This window comes from Zonotrichia leucophrys, chromosome 15 (genome assembly GCF_028769735.1).
Source record: "Zonotrichia leucophrys gambelii isolate GWCS_2022_RI chromosome 15, RI_Zleu_2.0, whole genome shotgun sequence".
In the NCBI taxonomy this organism is placed as follows: domain Eukaryota; kingdom Metazoa; phylum Chordata; class Aves; order Passeriformes; family Passerellidae; genus Zonotrichia; species Zonotrichia leucophrys.
Window position 1 is genome coordinate 799487 of NC_088185.1, and position 19561 is coordinate 819047.

Below are 19561 nucleotides of genomic sequence, written 5' to 3' on the forward strand. Positions count from 1 at the left end.
TCACATTCTGCCATTCAAAGAATCCATTTTCCCCTCTGTGGCAGCTGTGTGGGAGAGTGGGACCAGCAGGCAGATTGTCCAGAGGTGCATTTGGGTTCCTGGGCTGCTCCTTTCCCCCGTGTCAGCACACCTGCCCCTGGAGCTCTCCTGCCTGCTGCAGGAAAAAGGGAAACTGATTCAAGAGCAAGGACTTGAATGAAATGTGATTAATTTGCTTATATCCCCCTCCTCTCTGCCATTCCCAGGGAGTTCAGATTTCATTCTGCATGATGAAAGGTGCCCACATTAAACCAAACATTTAACCTTGGAGTTCATGTCAGTCTTTTCACATTTTCTCATTCAGCTTTCACCATGATTTCTCATACTTGCAGTATTTCAACTTGTACTTTGAACTCTTGTGTTTATATTAAAGGTCTCACAAATTAATTTGGGTTATTTCTGGCCACTGCTCCTTTATTCCCTTGGACACAGAAGAATTGCAGCTGATTTTTCAATAATTTTACCGGCGCATCCTAAAGAATCTGGAAACAACAGGGGAAATAAGGAAATCAGAATTATATTTTCTATATTTCAAGCTGTTTGCCAGCTCAGAGCTGACAATAATGCACTACGGGCGAGGAAATCTGCTTTGGAGCAATTCTGGTTTCTCCACACCACCTTGTATCTGGCCCCAGCAGCTGCTTCTAAAACTTGTACTTCAGCTGCCATAATCTCATCATTAAAGGTGGATTTAGGGTTTAAGAGGCGCTGGAGAAACCCTTTTCCTTGCAGCCAGGGGCTGGGAGATGACTCTGCATTTCAGGTGCAAGCTCAGCTCTGCTCCAGCTCAGCGTTAATCCCGACTGAGGGAGGGTTGGTGCCACGACCCTCGGCAGTGCTGGGGAGATGCTGCTCCTGCCTTTTCTCTCAGCTCCTGCCTCCCAGCTCCTCAAATCCCTGCTCTCTCGCTGCTTTTGTTTCCTGCCCTTGCAGTGGGACAGGAGGAAAAAGCTGAGTTTGACCACATCCATGAGAATGTCAAGCATTTAGACTTTATTGGTTTAGAAGCTTACTAAATTTAAACAGAAGCATTAACATGGCCTTAGGCTCTCTTGACAGTTATAAACTCTTCCTTGGGGGGATTTCTGTAATGCTTTCTAATCAGCTTAAGGAGTTAATTAAACAGCTGTCACTTAGCTGCTTAATTCTGAGACTTGATGCTAAATAAGATTTGAAATTGGTTATGCATGACTGGAGCATGGATCCTCTGATATGGGCAGGATGGCTGCTGCTTGGGCAGGAGGCAAATCCAGGTCTTTATACCTAAATAGTGAAAAGATCCAAGGTGGGACCCTGGATTAATGCTCTCCATGCTGATTAATAGAAAATACATTGAAAATGGAGAATTTAGGGAATGTCAAATGGGAGGCATTTCCAGGCAGCTGTTCAGGCCCGTTTGTGCATGCTCTGGACTGCAGGAGATTTCAGGGGGCAGTTTATTCTCTCCCTGATTGCACTCTGTGCATAACCCAGGAGCCACAATACCTCCTGAAACCCGAGAGGAGCATTCTTGATTTTTGAAATTAGATTTTTAGCCTGCAGATATATTCCCCTGCTCTAATGAGGAATGTCTCTGGAGATCTGCTGAGCTTCCAGAGCAGGAGTTGCAGTGTCCTGCTGGGGAGTTTTTAACCTCCTTTTGCCTGTGCATTGCAGCAGGACAGGCCCCTCTCCTCCGGAAGGGTGTGAGTGCTGGGTGGCAGGATCCCTTCAGGGCAGGAGAGAAGCAGCAGTGCATTTTACAGGTGATGAATGCAGGGAGGTAAATCCAGTGGAGAATGTGGTTGGACAGGATGCAGCGCAGGGGCTGGTGAGCATTTCCAGCCAGCTCAGAGCAAACTGCCAGGGACAGGCTCCTGTAGAGTCCCGAGGGGCAGAAGGGACCCCCTTGTGTCCCAGGCATATATATATATATATATATATATACACAAACTGTGTATACACAGACAACAGAAACAGACATTTGGAAAGATTTATAAAGATATTGTAAAGTCCTTTTTTGCACCCCAGGAAAGATAAGGCAAAAGATGTCTGAAGGGAAATTAAATTTCAGGCAAGCTACCTATTAAAATTGAAAAAACCTAATACGTACTCACTTCTGCATTTCAACTTAAATTGATGCTCACTGTGTACATCTTCTGAATATGTTTCTGCTGGAGGGCTTAATATGCTCAGTTATTTAATATGAATCTCTTCAGTGAGCAAAGAACACTCGCTCTGGCATCTTCTTTAAAGTATTACTGTTTATTTACCGTGGTAGCAATTTCAGAATAAAGATTACCTGGTCTTCCATTTCTATTACATGCAGAGACATGTTTTTCTCTGATTATTTCATTTTATTATTGGAGGGGCTCAGTGTAAGTGAATTATAGAGCTATGCTGTGTTAATAGTTAGAGAAAGTTCAGCACCTTTTTAATAGCTGCTGAGGGAATCAAAATTCACCAGTGAGACTGTGGCTGTAGCTGTGCAAAAGCATAACCATTCCCATCCCGAGGTGCCCTGACACCTTATCTCCTGTAATCTGTGTTAGTTATAGATAAAGAACATCATATTTCTTCGGGAGATTCCTTTTCCACTCAAGCAGCAAAAAGCAACAGTTATAAATTAGTAACTATTTAGATTTATAGCTTTTACATGCTGAGGCTCTGAACTATAAATCTCAGTGTGGCTAAGTAAGAATGGTGTTTGTTTCCTCAGAACGAAGCAGTGTTCACATGCCTTCAGCAGGGCATGTCCAGCCCTTCCTGGCTGCTCAACAGGGGCCTGCAGGGGCATTTATTGCACTGTGCCCTGCAGGGTGAGCTGGGTCAGTGTTGGTGTTTGTGCCCTGCAGGGTGAGCTGGGTAAATGTTGGTGTTTGTGCCCTGCAGGGTGAGCTGGGTCAGTGTTGGTGTTTGTGCCCTGCAGGGTGAGCTGGGTCAGTGTTGGTGTTTGTGCCCTGCAGGGTGAGCTGGGTAAATGTTGCTGTTGCTCTGTGCCCCTGTGAGCTGGGGTCAGTGTTGGTGTTGCTCTGTGCATTGTGGGGTGCAAAGCAGTGCCTGGAGAAGCCGTCCTCAAGTCCTTCTCTGGATAAAGGGAAATACCTTTTCCTATACCTGGGGAGGGGCAGAAATGTCTGCAGGCAGAGCACCCAGCTCAGTGACTGCAGGGCAGGACAGCCCAGTGCCACCCAGAGCCACTGTCATGGTTTGACCCGGAAGGAGTGGGAATTCTGGGAAGCTGTGGTCAAACCAATGAAGGTTTTGAGTTTCATACTGACACCTGGTGTAGCCAGTGGGGTTTGGACACACCTCCGAGAATACACAGGGGTTAAAAGCAGGGCACTGCCCTGGCATTTCCTCTTTTTGGACATCGCGGCCGAGGAGTTCAGACCTCTCTCCCTCGCCCGGCCCGCTGCTGCTGGGCGGGGGAGGGGCCAGCCATGCGGTGAGGCCTGGGGGTCTGGACAGAGATGGTGTTGAGGGGGCTTCGAGGATGGAAGGGTGGGGGAGCCCCAAGAGACATCGGGCAGCCAGCCACCCCCCCCCCCCCCTTCCCCCCCCCCCAGGAGAGCAGGAGAGCAGCCAGCGAGAAGGGGGGGAGGACTGCCCGGCCGCAGCGGCAGCGTGTGGGCAGCGTGCGTGGGAGCCGTCCGACAGACAGAGACTGAAAACTTTTAACCCTTTCTTGCATGATTGGGGCCTTACAAAAATGTCAAACCATGACAATCCACCCTTCACCTCCGAGAATACACTTTCTAAAATTATCAACAGGACTACAAAACACTTCTACACAACAATACCTTAGATTCACTATGACTATTTATCTACCTTAACTTAGTACATGCTTTCCTTATTCTTCTTGGTCTCATCTCACAGCTTTACCTCATCATTCTCCCGTGATTCGATTCCCGGTCAGGGAACCAAAAAATGTCATGGTTTGAGCCTGGCACAGAGCCAGTGCCCCCATGAAAATGCCCCACCCTGGTGTCTGCTGTGAGATGTGACCAGGAATAAGCAAAACAGGCTCCAACTTAAACATAAATAACACTTTATTACCTAAAACTACAGGAAAAAATAGGAAAGACTATAAGGAAAAGAGAAAAAAAATTGAAAACCTTACAAAAACCACTTTTCCTCCTCCCCACTCCCTGACTTCCCAATCCAATACATTCTCTCAAAAATACCAACTGCCCAGTCCGGCACGACACTTTAGTATACTCAAACATCAGTTCATGAAGAGGGAAAGGAGTCCTTCTTGTTCCATAGGCTTCTCGTGGAGACACACTGAGACCCTCGTGTGCTTCCCTGTCACTCCGGCACCGCCCGGAAAGTCCATTTGCCGTTTGTGACACGTTCCTTCCATGCTCAGTGCTCTCACCACCGAGACATGGCCAGAGCTGCTTTTAGGGTGGTCTTTCAAGGATGCCTTGTCTCACTCCAAAAAGGCACAGTCTCTGCTTTTGGGACAACTGTCCCCCCCATATATTTCCAACCCCCTGGGGCCGGGGGGTCCTCACAAATGAACCCTCCTGGTTTTGAGGCACTGCCTCCCCCTAAATGCAGTCTGTGTCACAGGAACAACTGAGTCCATGGCTACAAGAAAAGTCCAGCTAAAAGGCCACTCCAAATCATCTCTCCCCATCCAATCATCTCCACAATCTCCGGGCCAAAGTCTTTATCTCATATCATCTCTCATCTCCCTTCTTATTCAGCTTCGAGGAGGATTAGCATTTTTGTAAGGCCCCAATCATGCAAGAAAGGGTTAAAAGTTTTCAGTCTCTGTCTGTCGGACGGCTCCCACGCACGCTGCCCACACGCTGCCGCTGCGGCCGGGCAGTCCTCCCCCCCTTCTCGCTGGCTGCTCTCCTGCTCTCCTGGGGGGGGGGGAAGGGGGGGGGGGGGGTGGCTGGCTGCCCGATGTCTCTTGGGGCTCCCCCACCCTTCCATCCTCGAAGCCCCCTCAACACCATCTCTGTCCAGACCCCCAGGCCTCACCGCATGGCTGGCCCCTCCCCCGCCCAGCAGCAGCGGGCCGGGCGAGGGAGAGAGGTCTGAACTCCTCGGCCGCGATGTCCAAAAAGAGGAAATGCCAGGGCAGTGCCCTGCTTTTAACCCCTGTGTATTCTCGGAGGTGTGTCCAAACCCCACTGGCTACACCAGGTGTCAGTATGAAACTCAAAACCTTCATTGGTTTGACCACAGCTTCCCAGAATTCCCACTCCTTCCGGGTCAAACCATGACAGCCACCCAGTGCCACCCAGTGCCACCCAGTGCCACCCAGTGTCAGGGGGCTCTGGGCAGGGCAGGGACTCAGAGGTGCTCAGGGCAAGGCTGTGAGCAGCTCTGCCAGCCAGGGGCAGGGACAGCTGCCCTGGGATGGATGCACTCTGTGTTCAGAGCATCCAAAGGCAGCCCTGCAAAACTCAGAGACTCAGAAGAAATTCCTGGAGCTTCTGAGGCTCCTTCTCAGTTAGTGGCTCTTACCAGGGGAAATTGCATTTGCCTTTGGTAAGCAGAGCTCATTAATCACGCTGCTTCAAAGGCTCAGTTATTAAAGCTGCCTTTGCTTTATGCAATAATTGTGGGGGTCACACTAATGGATGCAGGGGAGGCAGGAGCTGTGGCTGCCTGGGGGAGCAGCTCTGGGCAGCTCAGCTCAGGTGTGAGCAGCAGCAGGTGGGTGCTGTGGCCTCCAGCAGCCCCAGGGAAATGGGATTGGTGCCTGAGTGCTGCAGCCGCGCTGGGAGCAGGGCCTGACGCTGCTGCTGTGACTGCAGTGGGTGCCAACAGTGCTGCTGGCTCTTGTGCTGCCCCCTCTGCAGCTCTGCGGGGCCCATGGGGGCAGCAAAAGGTGCTGGGGAACCTGGGTGCAGAGCCCAGACATGGGAAAAGGCACAGAACCTGGAAAGTTCATTGCAGACCTGAGCACTCAGTGCCTGAGCAGTGCATTCTGCACTGAGAGCCAACGTGTACTCAAGGCTGACTCTACAGGCAGATATTCTCACCCCTGGATGAATTGCAATTTAAAAATATCTGAAGGGCTTTTGTGCTGAGGGAGGGAGAGGATTTTCTTCTCAAGTTCTCTTTTTGTGAAATCCTCTTTCTCCCTTCCCTAAAGATCACGGGGAAGGATGGGGCAACCTTAGCAAAGCAGCTATCAAGTGACCAGGAGGGGTTTTTCTTTCTTTAAATATTGCTTTGAGTCTGAATAAAGTGTGTCTGTTTCCTTAAGTAAGAGGAAAAGGTCTTTTTGATGTGAATACTTTAGAGGAGAAAAATCTCAGCTTCTCCCCTTTAGCCCAAGAGGCAGTAGGAGCAGTCATCATCTTGGTTCCAATCCCCACTCTTGTCTTCCAGGAGTAAAATCAGGTCAGTCCCAGAGCTCAGAGTGGGAGCTATTTAGGTAATGAGAATTTAGCACCTGGGGGGCTTTGGGAGCCTTTATTGCACAAGAGCCAGCTGAAATCAAGAGCCTCTTGTTCTACAGGATGGTCCCAGCATCACAGGCACAGCTCTGAAAGGCTCAGAGACCCTCCCAGAAATGAGCAGGATCTTGCAGTTAGGGTGGGGGGACTTGGGCAGCAGTTTGTGCTCAGTGTCCTGGCAGAGACCAGCCAGTCTGTGGTGCCAGGCACAGGTGACACCCAGGTGACAGAGCTCCGGTTGGTCTGGTGCTCTTCAGGTGACCAGAACTCAGCCCTTTTAAATTAGAACTGGTAAATCAAATGGGAGGAATTGCAACAGGCACTGGTCATGACAGAGCTGGTTTTGTTTGGTGAGCCCAGACCCTCCCAGCATCCCCCCTCTGTCTGAGAGGGGCTGGGTTTGCACAAACCACTTTAAGAGGTAAAGAAAGAGCTGTGGGGAGGTGCTTGCCCACCAGGAGCCAGGGTAAATCCCACATAACTGAGGAGGGCGTGATCCCACATTCCTGTGGTGCACAGTGACTTACCCAGGACCTGAGACTGCCTCTGGTTCCCCTGGAGGCAGAGCCAGGGTGCCCATCAGGAGGGGCAGTGGCCTCACAGGCTCTGGGGTTCTGGCCTTCTGCTGCCCTGGGAGCAGTCCTTGCCACAGCCATGAGGAATTGAGGCTGAATCCAGGTGGTGCCAATGAATTAATAGCAGAATATATATCTGCTAAGTGGGCTTTGGTTTCCTTTTCTCCTAGGAAGCAGAGATCCTGAACACAGCTATTCTCACTGGGAAAACAGTGGCTGTCCCTGTCAAGGTGGTTTCTGTGGAGGATGATGGCACTGTGACAGATCTGGTGGACTCTGTGGAATGCAGATCTTCAGATGAAGACGTCATTAAGGTAGGATCAGGCTGCTCCATCCAGGGAGGCAGAGGCCCTGCAGGGCAGGGCTGTTCTCTAATGGAACAAGTCCTTTCATTTCCTGACTGCTCTGCTGCTGGAACACCAAGATTTATTATTGCTGGTATTGCTGTGTGGCTCGCTCCAGTGAAGCACAAACCAAACACCAAATCCCAATTTCCATCCTGCTCGTCAGGCACGTGGGGCTGGCTGGCACTGCCCATTGGGGGTATTTCCAGGCTGGCACATTTCTCCTGTGCCTCTGCAGCCCCTGGCTGTGGGTGCAGAGCCCTGGCAGTGCTGCTGCCCCTTGGTGTGGCTCAGGGCTGCTTTCAGCCACAGGTTTGGTGGCTCCCTGTCACAGAAAGTGAAGAACAGAGCTGGCCAGAGGTGTACATCATGCATGGTTTGTTCTGAGCTATCTCTTCTGGCAAAAAAAAAAAAAAAATTAAAAAAAAATTGCAATTTCTGTGTTCATTGGACTTGTTTTAAATAATTTCCTCATGGTAGTTCCTTATACATGAGATGAACCCCAGCAATTTCAAAGTTTGGTGTTTGTAATGCTTCCCTTTTAGAATCTTCTCAGTGCTCCTGTTTACCTGGTTAGCCACCATGTTGGTATTTCCTGATTAAATGTGTCTTTCTGGCTGTATTATTAGGAACCTTTGGGGTTTGGGGGTTTTTCTCTTCTGTGAAGCCTTTTTGGATCTGCTAAATCTGCCAAATATAGCAAATTGTTGGACTTAATTTAGATTTGGAAACAGAAGGAAATTATTTGTCCTTATGTTGTGGGAGTTAATGGACCAAGTCCTTACTAACTCATCTTTTTGGTGAATAGGGAAAAAAAATATTTTAAAGCCAATACATCATTTGGAAGACATGTAAAAAAGCAGTTTTGCTCTCTGGTGTTTTAGTCATTGCCTGTAGGGACATGGATGTCCCAGTCAGTGCTGTGTGTGGTGTGTTCACATCCGCACCCCATTAACTGGGCTGTTGGTGACAGCCCTGGATCAGGATCAGGGATCAGGACGTGCTGCTCCCCTCCTCGGCAGCACAGAGGGCTCTGCACAGCTGAATGAGGTGCCAGTTTAAAGTGAGCTCTTAATTGGAAATGTGTCTGGAGTTTGCAGTTTACCTGCTCTGGTTCAGAGCGAGCCTTGTTCACAGGCTCCTAATGAAGATAAAGATATATAATTACTGGCCAGCCTTCAGCATGCAGCAGTAATTAGAGTTCTGTTCTCTGGGCAGCAGAGTGGGGAATAGAAAATGGAAGGAAAACCTGCTTAAGATGCCCATTGAAAAATAAAGATTAAGATTACATTTCTTTGGGTCTTTAGTGTTGCTGTTTTTCAATGCAGCTGTCAAGTAGCATCTAACAGATTGATTATGTCTTCGTGGCTTAGCTTTTATTCCTGGTTTTTTGGTGTTGATTAATGAGGAGGTTTAGCTCATTTTCCTTGCAGAATGAGGGTACCTCATTCTTCTCTTCGTTTCAGGGTCCACATTTATTACTCACTTCTTTCATCTGAAACTTCAAAGAACTTTAAAGATCTGGTCCAAACTGCACTGACTCTTTTTGTGCCAAACTGCACCTACCTGAACCTGGTTGAGTATGTCAGAGCAGAATTCAGTCAATTGAAACAATATTTTTGTTGACAAATGATTATCAGAAATTACTTGGTCCAGCCTGATAGAATAACCAGAAAATGGAGGTGTGTTATAGACTGTGTTTCACTAATGAGACACAGAAGAGTTAAGGTGTGAATTTCAAAGTGCTGTCAAGTACTGACCATTTGTGGATAGTAAAACTTCTACTGAGCTAATGGGAAAAAAAGAGAGATTTTGAGCCAACTTTATTTTTGCTGAGTTTTTAGTAAAGAATAAACTCTCAGGATGATTTTAATCACGAATAAGAAGAGAAGAAAAATCAGCTTCTTTTAATCTTTCATTTTGAAAAGACATTTCTGTCTCCAAATGGCCATTTTTTCAGGCCTCAACAAAGCCTGGAAGTTTCCAAAGCAACACTTTCCAGTGCTCTGGGTTTTCAGTTTGAGTTAATTGAAAATCTGCATTTGCTTACCCTGAAACGAAAACTGCTTTTTGTTCATTTTGTTTGATCAGACACCTGAAAGTTGCCAGAAGTCACCCGGTGCTGGGGCCAGCCCTGGGAACAGGATTCAGCTCCTGTTCCCCTTTTTGTGCTGTACCGTGCATTTCCTAGAGGGCTCCTTTTGAATTCAGTCACCCAAAGCTGTGTGCTTTTCCTCCAGACCCCCTGCAGCTGATGGATTGGTGGATTGATTGATGATGGATTGATTGATGATGGATTGATTGATGATGGATTTCCTCCTGCAGCCGTGGCAGGGCTGCCCGTGGGGCTGGGCTTTGCCCGGATGGCAGGAGCTGCTGGGCTCAGGGAGGGGAAGGGGTTGGTGTTGCTGCTGGCACCCCTGGCACAGCCTGGGCACAGCCTGGGCACTGCCCCAGAGCCCTGCAGGGTGCCCAGAGCGGCCCTCTCTGGGAATTCCCTTCCACAGAATCACTGAAACACTGAATCACACTGAATCACACTGAATCACACGGAATCCCAGAATCACTGGGTTGGAAGAGACCTTCAAGATCCTCGAGTCCAACCCAGCCCCAAGCCCTCAGCTAAGCCCTGGCACTCAGTGCCACATCCAGGCTTTGTTAACCACACCCAGGGATGGGGACTCCACCACCTCCCCAGGCAGAACATTCCAGTCCTTTATCACCCTTTAAGCACCTTTTCCTGTACCCAAGCTGCATTTCTCTCCTTTGGCCAGCTTCCCCAGAGCTGTGCAGCCCGTTGTGGGGCTTGCCTGGTGCTGTGCTTGTCCTCTGCAGGCTCTGGCGTCCCCAGCTGTGCTGTGCCGGGATTCTGATCTGGTCCAGGGAAGGGTTGGCAGCTGCTCTGCTCTGACACTTTGGAGTGTATTAGAGGGGAGAGCAGCACACTTGGCAATTTGTAAAATATTACTGCAGGCTAATAAATCTTTCACTGACACTTAGTGTGGCTTTATCAGTGACAAAATAACATCTTTTAACCATGTGACAGACTTTACAGAAGCTGAAGTGTCAGAGCATGTGAAGTAGCCTGAAGCAGACAGTGTTTTAAAGCATGAAACTTTTAACAGCTGTTCCTTTTCTCCCTTACACTGGTGCACTTCAGGGAGAAGTTGAGTTCTTCTAAAGTCACTGGTGTGACAGAGTAAGAGATCAAAGGGAGCAGAGGATGGAGTGGGGGATGCTGTCTGCTCCTGGCTCAGCCTGGCGGCTGCAGATCTGAGGGCCTGGCTGTCCAGAGGGCTCCTGGGTGTCCCTGGGTCACTGAGTCCCGCTGTGTCCAGCTGGAACGGGCCAAGGGTGAGCTCCTGTGGGGCACTGACACACAGAATGCTCCAGGCAGGGCCAGTGCTCACCCCAGTGCTCCAGGATCAGTGCAGGGATCAGAGAGGGATCGTCCTGCCCAGGAGCAAGGCCTTGTTTGAGAAGCAGGGATCTGTCACACTGCCTAACCAGGATGTGCAATATTTTATATACATAATATATAGCATAGCTGATGAATCTGCGCCTTGGGAGATCTTCACTGAAGATCCAGGTTGTGTCAGGATTTTCCATAATATAAAGGGTTTCTCCCACTAGCTGAACTGCCTTATTCCAGCCCCAAAAAATTTTGATCCATCTTGGAAACAATCTTGATTTAAGTCAGCAAATGTATGTTTTTATTTTCTGCAATGTCTAAACATTTCATTTTGATAGAAAATGATGAAATCACATCATGTCATTTCAACTCAGTTTCAGTATTCCTGACATCAGAATCCATCTGACCTTTTCACCTTAGGATGGAGCAGCTTTAAAAATGAAAATGCTTTTTGTGCTCTGCTCTAGGAATACAGGACACACTCAGAAAAATGCACTGTCAAAACTAAGAGTTGTAATAATAACTGTGGAGTTCAGTTCATGTGCTGCTGGTGTTGGTTATGAAGGGAGAAGGCACAATTTTAATCTCTCTCTGGTGTGAAAAACAGACGTGGCAAAGATGAATTCTGAATGTGGAACCAGTACAACAGACTGGCACCTCCCAGGAATTGTCTGGAACTCACCTAAAGCTGCTGGAGTTACTGGATTTGTCTCTTTCATATTCTGCCAATTCATCATTCTGATGGGAGTCTTGGGAAGTAACGAGGTTTCTGTGGTGTTATTTGCTTTTTGTAATCATCCATGCTGAAAGCCCCAGTGGGGCTGCCACAGTCACTGTTGCCTGCACCTCCTTTGTGTTTTTGAAAGGCTAGAAGCTTATAAGATAAAAAACTTCTCTGTAATGGAAAAAAAAAACCCCAAATAATTTCTGAGTTGAGGCTTCTTCAGAATTCTCCAGAAGATACCCAGGAATCTGGGGTTTTGTGCTTCATGGGAAAGAATATGTGTGGAAGGGGTTGGTGTGGCTAAAATAGAAATACATGTGACATCTTTACAAGTAGAAATACATGTGACAAGATCTTTTCACCTGAGGATGGGGCTCATCTTCTGGAGTTAGAGAGAAATGCTGGTCAGAGCTGGGGTGTCCTGAACATCAGCTGTGGAATCCTTGCAGGTTCCCAGGGCTCTCAGAGGCAGCTGGAGGAACCAGGGGTGACTCTGGACATTGATCTGAGCAGGAGCAGGGGAGGCTGGCTGAGTAAGGAAGGCTGGGGTGTAATGAACCTGAATTTTTAATGCTGTCCTGCTCTGCCTTTGCTCTAATGAAGAAAGGAAGGAATCGTGCTCTAATGGCTAAAGCGGGGATGGGATTTAGGCATTGCAGGTTCTAATGAAGAAAGGAAGGAATCGTGCTCTAATGGCTAAAGCTGGGATGGAATTTAGGTGTTGCAGGTTCTAATAAGGGCTCAGCCTGCACACAGCCTGTGACACTCGATTTTCATTTCTCCCTAATAAGAGTGCACACCAATTGGATATCCTGGGTGGTTTCTGGGGTGCTGCAGTGACAGTGTGGGCTCTGGCATTCAGCTGGGCCAGGCTGGGCCATTGTGGGCCTGGTTTACCTGATCTGCCTCAGCAGACACACAAAAGGTGTCAGGACTGAATTACCCTGGCAGACAAAGAGCATTAATGCTAAATCCCCAAGGAGTGCTTTGGGATGTAAAATGTAATGCATGAGCATCCTCATTAGGGCTGTTAATAACATCCATAACCCTAACTAGGACAGAGCACAGGCTCTCCAGAAATCATTCCTGTTCAATTGCACTTAATCACAGCCCATACCAAATTCTGTCATGATAGAACATCGGTGGCTGAGTAAGGAAGGATTTAGAAATATTTTCAGATTTCTTATGTAACAGACTCTGTGCAGGTCAGTTGACTGGAGGATTCTTCTCTTTTATTCGCTGTCTGGACCATTTTGCATTTCTTTTAGATGGCGACTTTGGTTACCCATGGACTTTTTCTCTTTGCAGTTATATAAAAGAGCATGCAGTAGTTAAGGATTTCAAGAGAAAAGAAAGTAAAGCAGTGAAACACATGTGAAAAGTGCTGGAGATGCCAGACCACCAGGAGCTCCCTGGGTGCAGTTTATCAGCAGAGGTGACTGTGTGTAGCTCTCACTGTGCTTTACCTGTGTCACAGCTCTGCTCTCAGGGCTGGGTTCCTTTGTAGGACACACCAGAGCCTTGGTTTCCCCATCAGCTGCCCACAGAAATGCTGGACAGTTCTCCTGTTTCAGCCTGGGTTTGCAGCATCCTGTTGAACTGGTTATTGGATGACAAGCCTGATTTCTGAATCAATTTAGGCATTCAAATCCAATTAATTTAATTGCAAATTAGAAACCTAAGCACCTACAAAAAGTGGCTTTAATGGCTCTTCAATTTTAACTAAAAGTGTAACTGTGTATTTAGAGCAGGTGGGTATTATACAAAGCTGATATTTCCTCCCAACTTAAATAATCTGTTCCTTATAATAACTATTAAAATAATGTGATTATTTGCAAGCAGGTAATTATTTTGTAGCTGTAAAGGGGTTTTGTTTGAGTAAATTTAGGGCATCTTCTTTAGACTTGGGGATTTGAGTGCTCTCAGCAATTTCTTGGAGCATTTGTGAGCGTGTGAAAAGCTGCTGTAGTGTTTGAGACTTTGTGCAGACCTGGAGCTGATACAGAATGGGATCTGTGAATATGACGTTCCATTACATGCTCCATTTCATTGCACTGAGAGGCTGAGAGGGAGAATGAAACTTCAGTGATGAAGGGAATATCATTGGCCCTGCTGAGGAGGCTTCCAGAGGCACAGTGCATGGGACTAAATGATGTTTTATGCATTGTCTGTGAGCATTACACTAATTGCACTGGGCTGTCAGTAAAAGAAGAAGTCAGTCTCACACGCACCCACACACACAACTCTGTTAATGACTGGATCTCATTTCTGCCCCTGCAATCCCAGTGTAACCCGGTGTGGTTAATGGGATTGCTGTGCCTTTATGGGATGAGGAGAGGAGTTGTTCCTGCCTGTGTGTTTGTGTCTGAGCAGGGCTCTGCTGGCACTGCCCCAGTGAGAGCAAACAGCAGCCACAGCCGATTGCATCGTTCCATGCCACAGCCATGCCTGCCCCTGTTCCTTCAAAGCTCTTCACACTTGGTGATGATGCTGAGCTGGGTTTCAGCCTCATAACAAACCTTGAAAGGCAGTGTTTGCCCAGGGCTCAGCATCCATCCCAGGGTTTCACAGGGGCTGTGCAGGAGCAGCACAGCCCCTCTGGCAGGGCAGTGTCTGTGCCCTGCTGATTTCTGAAGACACCTTGACAAGTAGCTCTGCAAACGGTGCCCTTTGTTCCAGGTTAAACAATGCGTGTGTCTGATCTCATCTGGAGCTCCCTGAGCAGACTGGGCTGGGCACATTCCCTGACCCTGCTTTCTCTGAGCTGGGTGCAGGTGTGATTAACAGCCTCATCCTGGGCCCTGCAGCTCCTGAGCTGGCAGCTTCCATCTGATCTCCAGCAAGGCTCAGCACTGACAGGATTTCCTTTGCAGGCTGCTCGGTTGTTTTGTTGCTGTTGAGCGGATAGAATGAGACACTGAATGTCATAAGGTGTGCTCAGCACAGGAAAAGTGCAGGAAAGACATTTCTGGGGAAGAAGAAGGAATGGGGTGGCCCCAGAATGTCATTGCTGAGGGAGGACTGCCTTTCCTGAGCAGCACAGGCAGCAGGGAGGGGAGAACCTGCTCCGTGCTGGGGGGCAGTGTGTCTGGAGGCAGCCCCAGCGTGGCCATGAGTGCTGGCAGGCCTGTGGGCACTGCAGGCCGCCCTGAGCCCTGGTGATTTTAGCCCCAGGGGCAGAATGAGGGCAGCCCTGAGCCAGGCGCTCCTGGAGCTGGGCTCCCCTGAGCCCGGCCTGGCCTGGGGTCAGAGCTGCCCTGCAGGGACCTGGAGCAGCTCCTGGGGCTCCTCTGCCCTCCCAGCAGGGCCAGACTGGGCAGAGTCTCTGAGGTGGAGCTCTGACACATTCCATGCTCCTGAAGGAGGAAAACAAGGAAAAACCGCGCTGAAAACAACCTGACTGTGTGCATGGGTGTCATGGCAGAACAGAGGTCAGCTGCAGAGGGGGTTTTCTTGTACAGATATCAAATGAGTGCCAGCCTTCCGTGGAACAGACCCAGCTCCAGGATCTCCCACTGAGGAATTCTCTGCTCCACTAAAACCTGCCCAGCCTGGGGCTCCTGGGGCTTTCATCAGGCCTTCATTTCTTACAGGCAGATTTTACCCTTTCCCGTGCAATGTAGCCTGAAATACTGAAAAGAGCAGTTCCCAATTAAACTCCTGCCTAAATCCATTATAGCTTCTGAAGCCATTGAGACAGGGAGATGAAAAGAACCTTAATGATCCCAATATGTAAATAGAGATGTAAAAGTTTGTTTGGAGGAATGAAGGTTGGAGGCCAGCTAGGAAACCAAACATAAAGGCTCTTGGTAGAAATTGAATCACTGCATTAGTTATCATGGATTTTCATAAAAATAAAGTAATAATGCACATCCAAGTTTCAGTTGGTAAATACGAAGTGACAGCCTCTGAGTAAGGCACTGAAATTACATTATAGACCTAAAAAAGAATAATAGAGAAAATTGAGAAAGCATAAGAGGGAGTTGTAATAGAATTGGGCATTGGTATAAATACAAATCATGAAAGGGAGATTGATTTAGTGAATGATGAAACTCAGGAACTCGAGGTGTTAAAAAGATCATCTGCTCATGTGGTAAAGAATGCCTAAGGCTGCACAACTTTTAGCTGAAACAGCCAGATTTGCTTAAGGTAGATAAACTTTGAAATTGTGTGAGGAATTATGTACTGCCAGGGAGCTTGCTTCTGCAGGACACAGTTGCTGTATTAAGACAATTACCTTTGCTCATCAGTTTAGTCAGAAGTTTTACAAGGAGTTGTGGGAATAGGAGCTGCTGTTTCCAAGGAGCCTCCACAGGGACATTCCATGGCAGCCAGCAGAGGGGACCTGCAGGAAGCCCTGGTGGTGAATGGGTGTCCAGGCTGTTCTCTGGTGGTGAATGGGTGTCCAGGCTGTTCTCTGGTGGTGAATGGGTGTCCAGGCTGTTCTCTGGTGATTTTCTGCCCCTGCAGGAAGCCCTGGTGCACATCCATACACAGAGGGAGGGTGAGACAGCAGAGAGGAGTCCAGGGAGGAACTCTGCACATCCTGTAATCAGCTTTTCTCTTCTTTCCATGCTGGGGATCACCTCTGCTTCTGAAAAAAAAATAAATCTGAATAATCTTAGAGAGTCCAGAGCATCCTCCTGAGGCACACAGCCCTCGTTCAGCCCTGGGGATTGACCAGCCACGAGGCTTTGTTATTGCCACCATCAGTTCCCAAACCCAGAGCATGCAGGGAGTGTGTGTCAGCACAACATGCACTTTGTGTTCAGATGGAGCCCCTTTAGAGGCTGCCTGTTCTTTGCTCTTGCTTGTTTGGAGATAGTTCAGATACCAAGCTCCAGGACTCAGCTCAATTTCCAGTAAATAGATCCGTGCTATGAGTGCTTGTCAGGATGGAAGGAGTGTGAAAGCATTTGAGAGATCAAAGCAGCACGACTCCCATCAGAGTCAATGGGAACAAGCAGCTAAAATCTTACAAAATGCTTTCAAATTATCCTCCACCTTCAATTCCCTAGCCTCCCTGAAACCAGCTCCTGAAATATTTTATTGAAAGTGTTCTCTTGTCATTTCTCTGCAATAAAAGGAGGCTTGGAGGAGCTGTGGGCTCAGGCTGGCAGAGATCCTGTGCCTGCCCTGCTGTGCCCCCCTGGGCTGCTCGGGGAGCTGGCACAGCTGGGCTCTGTTACCTGGTCTGGGAGAAAAGCTGATGTTGCTGTGCTCTGCAGGGACCTTGGGCGTGTTCTGAGAGCGCTCTGTGCCCTGGGCTGCCAGGGCTGTGAGCCCCAGGGCTGTGCCTGGGCTGGTCCTTGCTCTGGCCGGCCGGGCACTGCCCCTTTGGGCACATTTTTATAGGGAGAGCTCCTGCAGCATCTGCCAGCACACTGAGCCTCGTGCAGGAACTGCAGAGCCCCTCAGAGCCCGCCCTGTGACACGAGCAGCCATGAATAAAACATGGATGAATAAACAGAGCACAAAACACCTTCTGTGAGGTCAAATGGCAGAGACGGAATAGAAACTGCATCTCTGCAGTGCTCACCTGGACTTCCACCCATTCCACAAGTGTGGGCTGGTTAATAAGTTTTTCTGGACTATGTGAGAGGAGCTGTTTCTGGCCTGGCTTTCCTATTTATGCTAAATGTAGCTGTTTTCATTCTTTGATTGATTATTCTCCAAGTCACAGTAGTGGGACTTCATTTCTCACCCCAGATAGCACTCCCAGCTAACATTGCCCCGCACTCTGTGGCCATGGGAGAGCTTTGTAAACAGTTAATTCCTTCACTCCCACAATGAGGATAATGCTGGCTGTGCTACAGAAATAGGTGATTATATGAAAAATGCACACAGGGACACTCATCTGTGTCATGAGCACTGAGCCCTCACTCTGATGTGCTTTACAAAGTGTTGCAGGAGGTTTTTTGGCAAAATGCTGAAGTGCTGTTAGATAATGGGAGTAGTTCAAATATAAAATGTTCATCAGCAGCACCATTGTTGTTTTTATTTTACCTGACTGTGCAAAGAAAGAGACAGAAATGAAACTATTGATCCATAGTGATTGTACTGTCCTTAACCAGGCTTTTGTTTAGCTGTTTGAGGAAAACAGGATGCCTTTTCTTCCATTTTCTTAGTACCTTTTTTCCTTGAATCTTCTTGATTTAATGCAGTGTGATCAATTTTCAGGCAGTGGTTTGTCTTGCACGTCAGGATGCTTCACAACTAATGCTATAAATACAGGTGGGAACAATATCTTTAGCATTTCTCACATCTGAGAAGGGAAGAAGGAAGTTTGAATAATATTTACTTTGTGCACTGCACACTTATTTACCTGCATGCCAGCACCATGAATTACTAAACTGTGTGCCCAGATGTGGTCAGGAGGGTGCTGAGCACTCAGGGGCTGGGAGGGGAGGATGCCACAGGGCTGAGCTCTGCTGCCTCTGCTGCTGTGCAAAGCACATCTCCCACTGCAACAGGGCCGTTTGCCTTTGTGATCAATATTGAATCTGAGCAACAAAGATGAAATACTTGTGTCCTTTTTTACCCAGAAAAACTCCATTTCTTGTGGATGGCATGCATGGACTACAGACAGGAAAAGTTGTGCATCCCTTATCTCACCATAAGGTGTAAGAATCACTGGACTTTTCCTACTGAAAAGAGCATGAAAAAGAGATTAAAAGAGCAACACTTCCAGCTATGGAAAACATTCTCGAAAGTCATTTGTGTGAGCAGATCTGAAATGTTACTGCAGTTGTTAATTATCATCTCAGCCCTCAGTGGTCCCCAGAGTTTTTAGTCAGATCCTGTCTAGTTCAAATCCTTTTCTGCACTGATGTCACCAGGCCAATCTTCCCCATCCTGCATTTAATTGTTTCTATCCAGCTTTGTACTTCGCCCTTACCTTTCTTCAATCTCATCTATTTATTTCAGATAGTTTTCCACACTACAAAGATCGTTTTGAATTCTAAGCTTGTTCTCCAGAGAACTTCTAACCCCTCCCAGCTTGGCATCATCTGCAAATTTAATGAAATTAATTAAATGAAAATTAAATGAAAGGCTCGCATTGACTTCAAGGGGCACTGGAGTGAACCCAGCCTGTCTTACATCTTTCACAAGTGGTTCAAGTGAAATACACTTATTGCTTCACAGGCCATTTCTGTAAGGGAGGAAGACGGATGCATGTTGAATAATTCAGGGTTCTCGTTGCTGACTGAGAGAGATTTAACTAATTTGTCAAAATAATGACCCCTGTTCACGGCAGGGAGCAAGTGCCTTTGGATGATGGCTGTCCCCAGAGAGGGGCTGGAGCAGCCTGGCTCAGCTCAGCCCTCGGGATCAGGGGATGGGCAGGGCAGGGCAGGCACAGGTGTGCAGGGCTGGGGGCTGTGCCAGGTGAGAGCAGAGCTGCTGCCAGGGCAGCCAGGCTGCACACGGGAGCCACTGAGCCCCAGCCTGGTGAGGACCCTGTGGCACAGCTCGGTGCCCAGAGTGTGTGGCACAGCTCGGTGCCCAGGGCCTGCGCTGCTCTCAGGGCACCCCGAGACGGAGGGCAGCTGGTTTTGGTGGCTCAGGGGGGCACAGGAATGCCCTCCCTGCTCGGTGTCCCCTCCCTGCTCACTCTGGTTCAGGGTGTCTCTCCCACTCCCATCTCTGGAGTCCCTTCCACAGCCAGGGAGGGTTGGGAGCATCCTCTGGCTCTGCAGCCTGTCCTGGTGGCAGCTTTCATCTGGCACTTGTGTATTGTGGCTGCTGTTGGAGCACAGCCCTGCTTATTTATGCTTCTCTGCAAGTGATTCTTGGCTTGAAAAGGCGTAGGACTCTTTCAGAAATTTTTCATGCTTTGCTGTTGCGTTATTTTCCCCCTGTCACTTCAAAGTGTTGGCCAACTTTCCAGAGCCTGCCGTGTGTGCATGAGTATATGTATATTGCAACAGACTTTTCCTTTTTTTCCTAAGTTGTGATGTTGGATATCTGAACACTTGCCAGGGGAGTAGAACCAGACTTTTCCTGGGCAAACTCTGTGGCAGAAAGAGGACAGGATCCTTAACTCTTTGAAGTCCTCC

At 48.3% G+C, this 19561-nt stretch overlaps 1 protein-coding gene across 2 annotated transcripts in view; it reads left to right on the top strand.

Annotated features, from left to right (window-relative positions):
* Positions 1-19561, top strand: part of TMEM132D (transmembrane protein 132D) — a 182419-nt gene that overhangs the window by 144493 nt on the left and 18365 nt on the right. For both annotated transcript variants that reach the window (XM_064726457.1, XM_064726458.1), the window contains exon 5: positions 7192-7335. In XM_064726457.1, coding sequence (XP_064582527.1) covers positions 7192-7335 — 144 coding nt within the window. The remainder of the gene's footprint in view (positions 1-7191; positions 7336-19561) is intronic.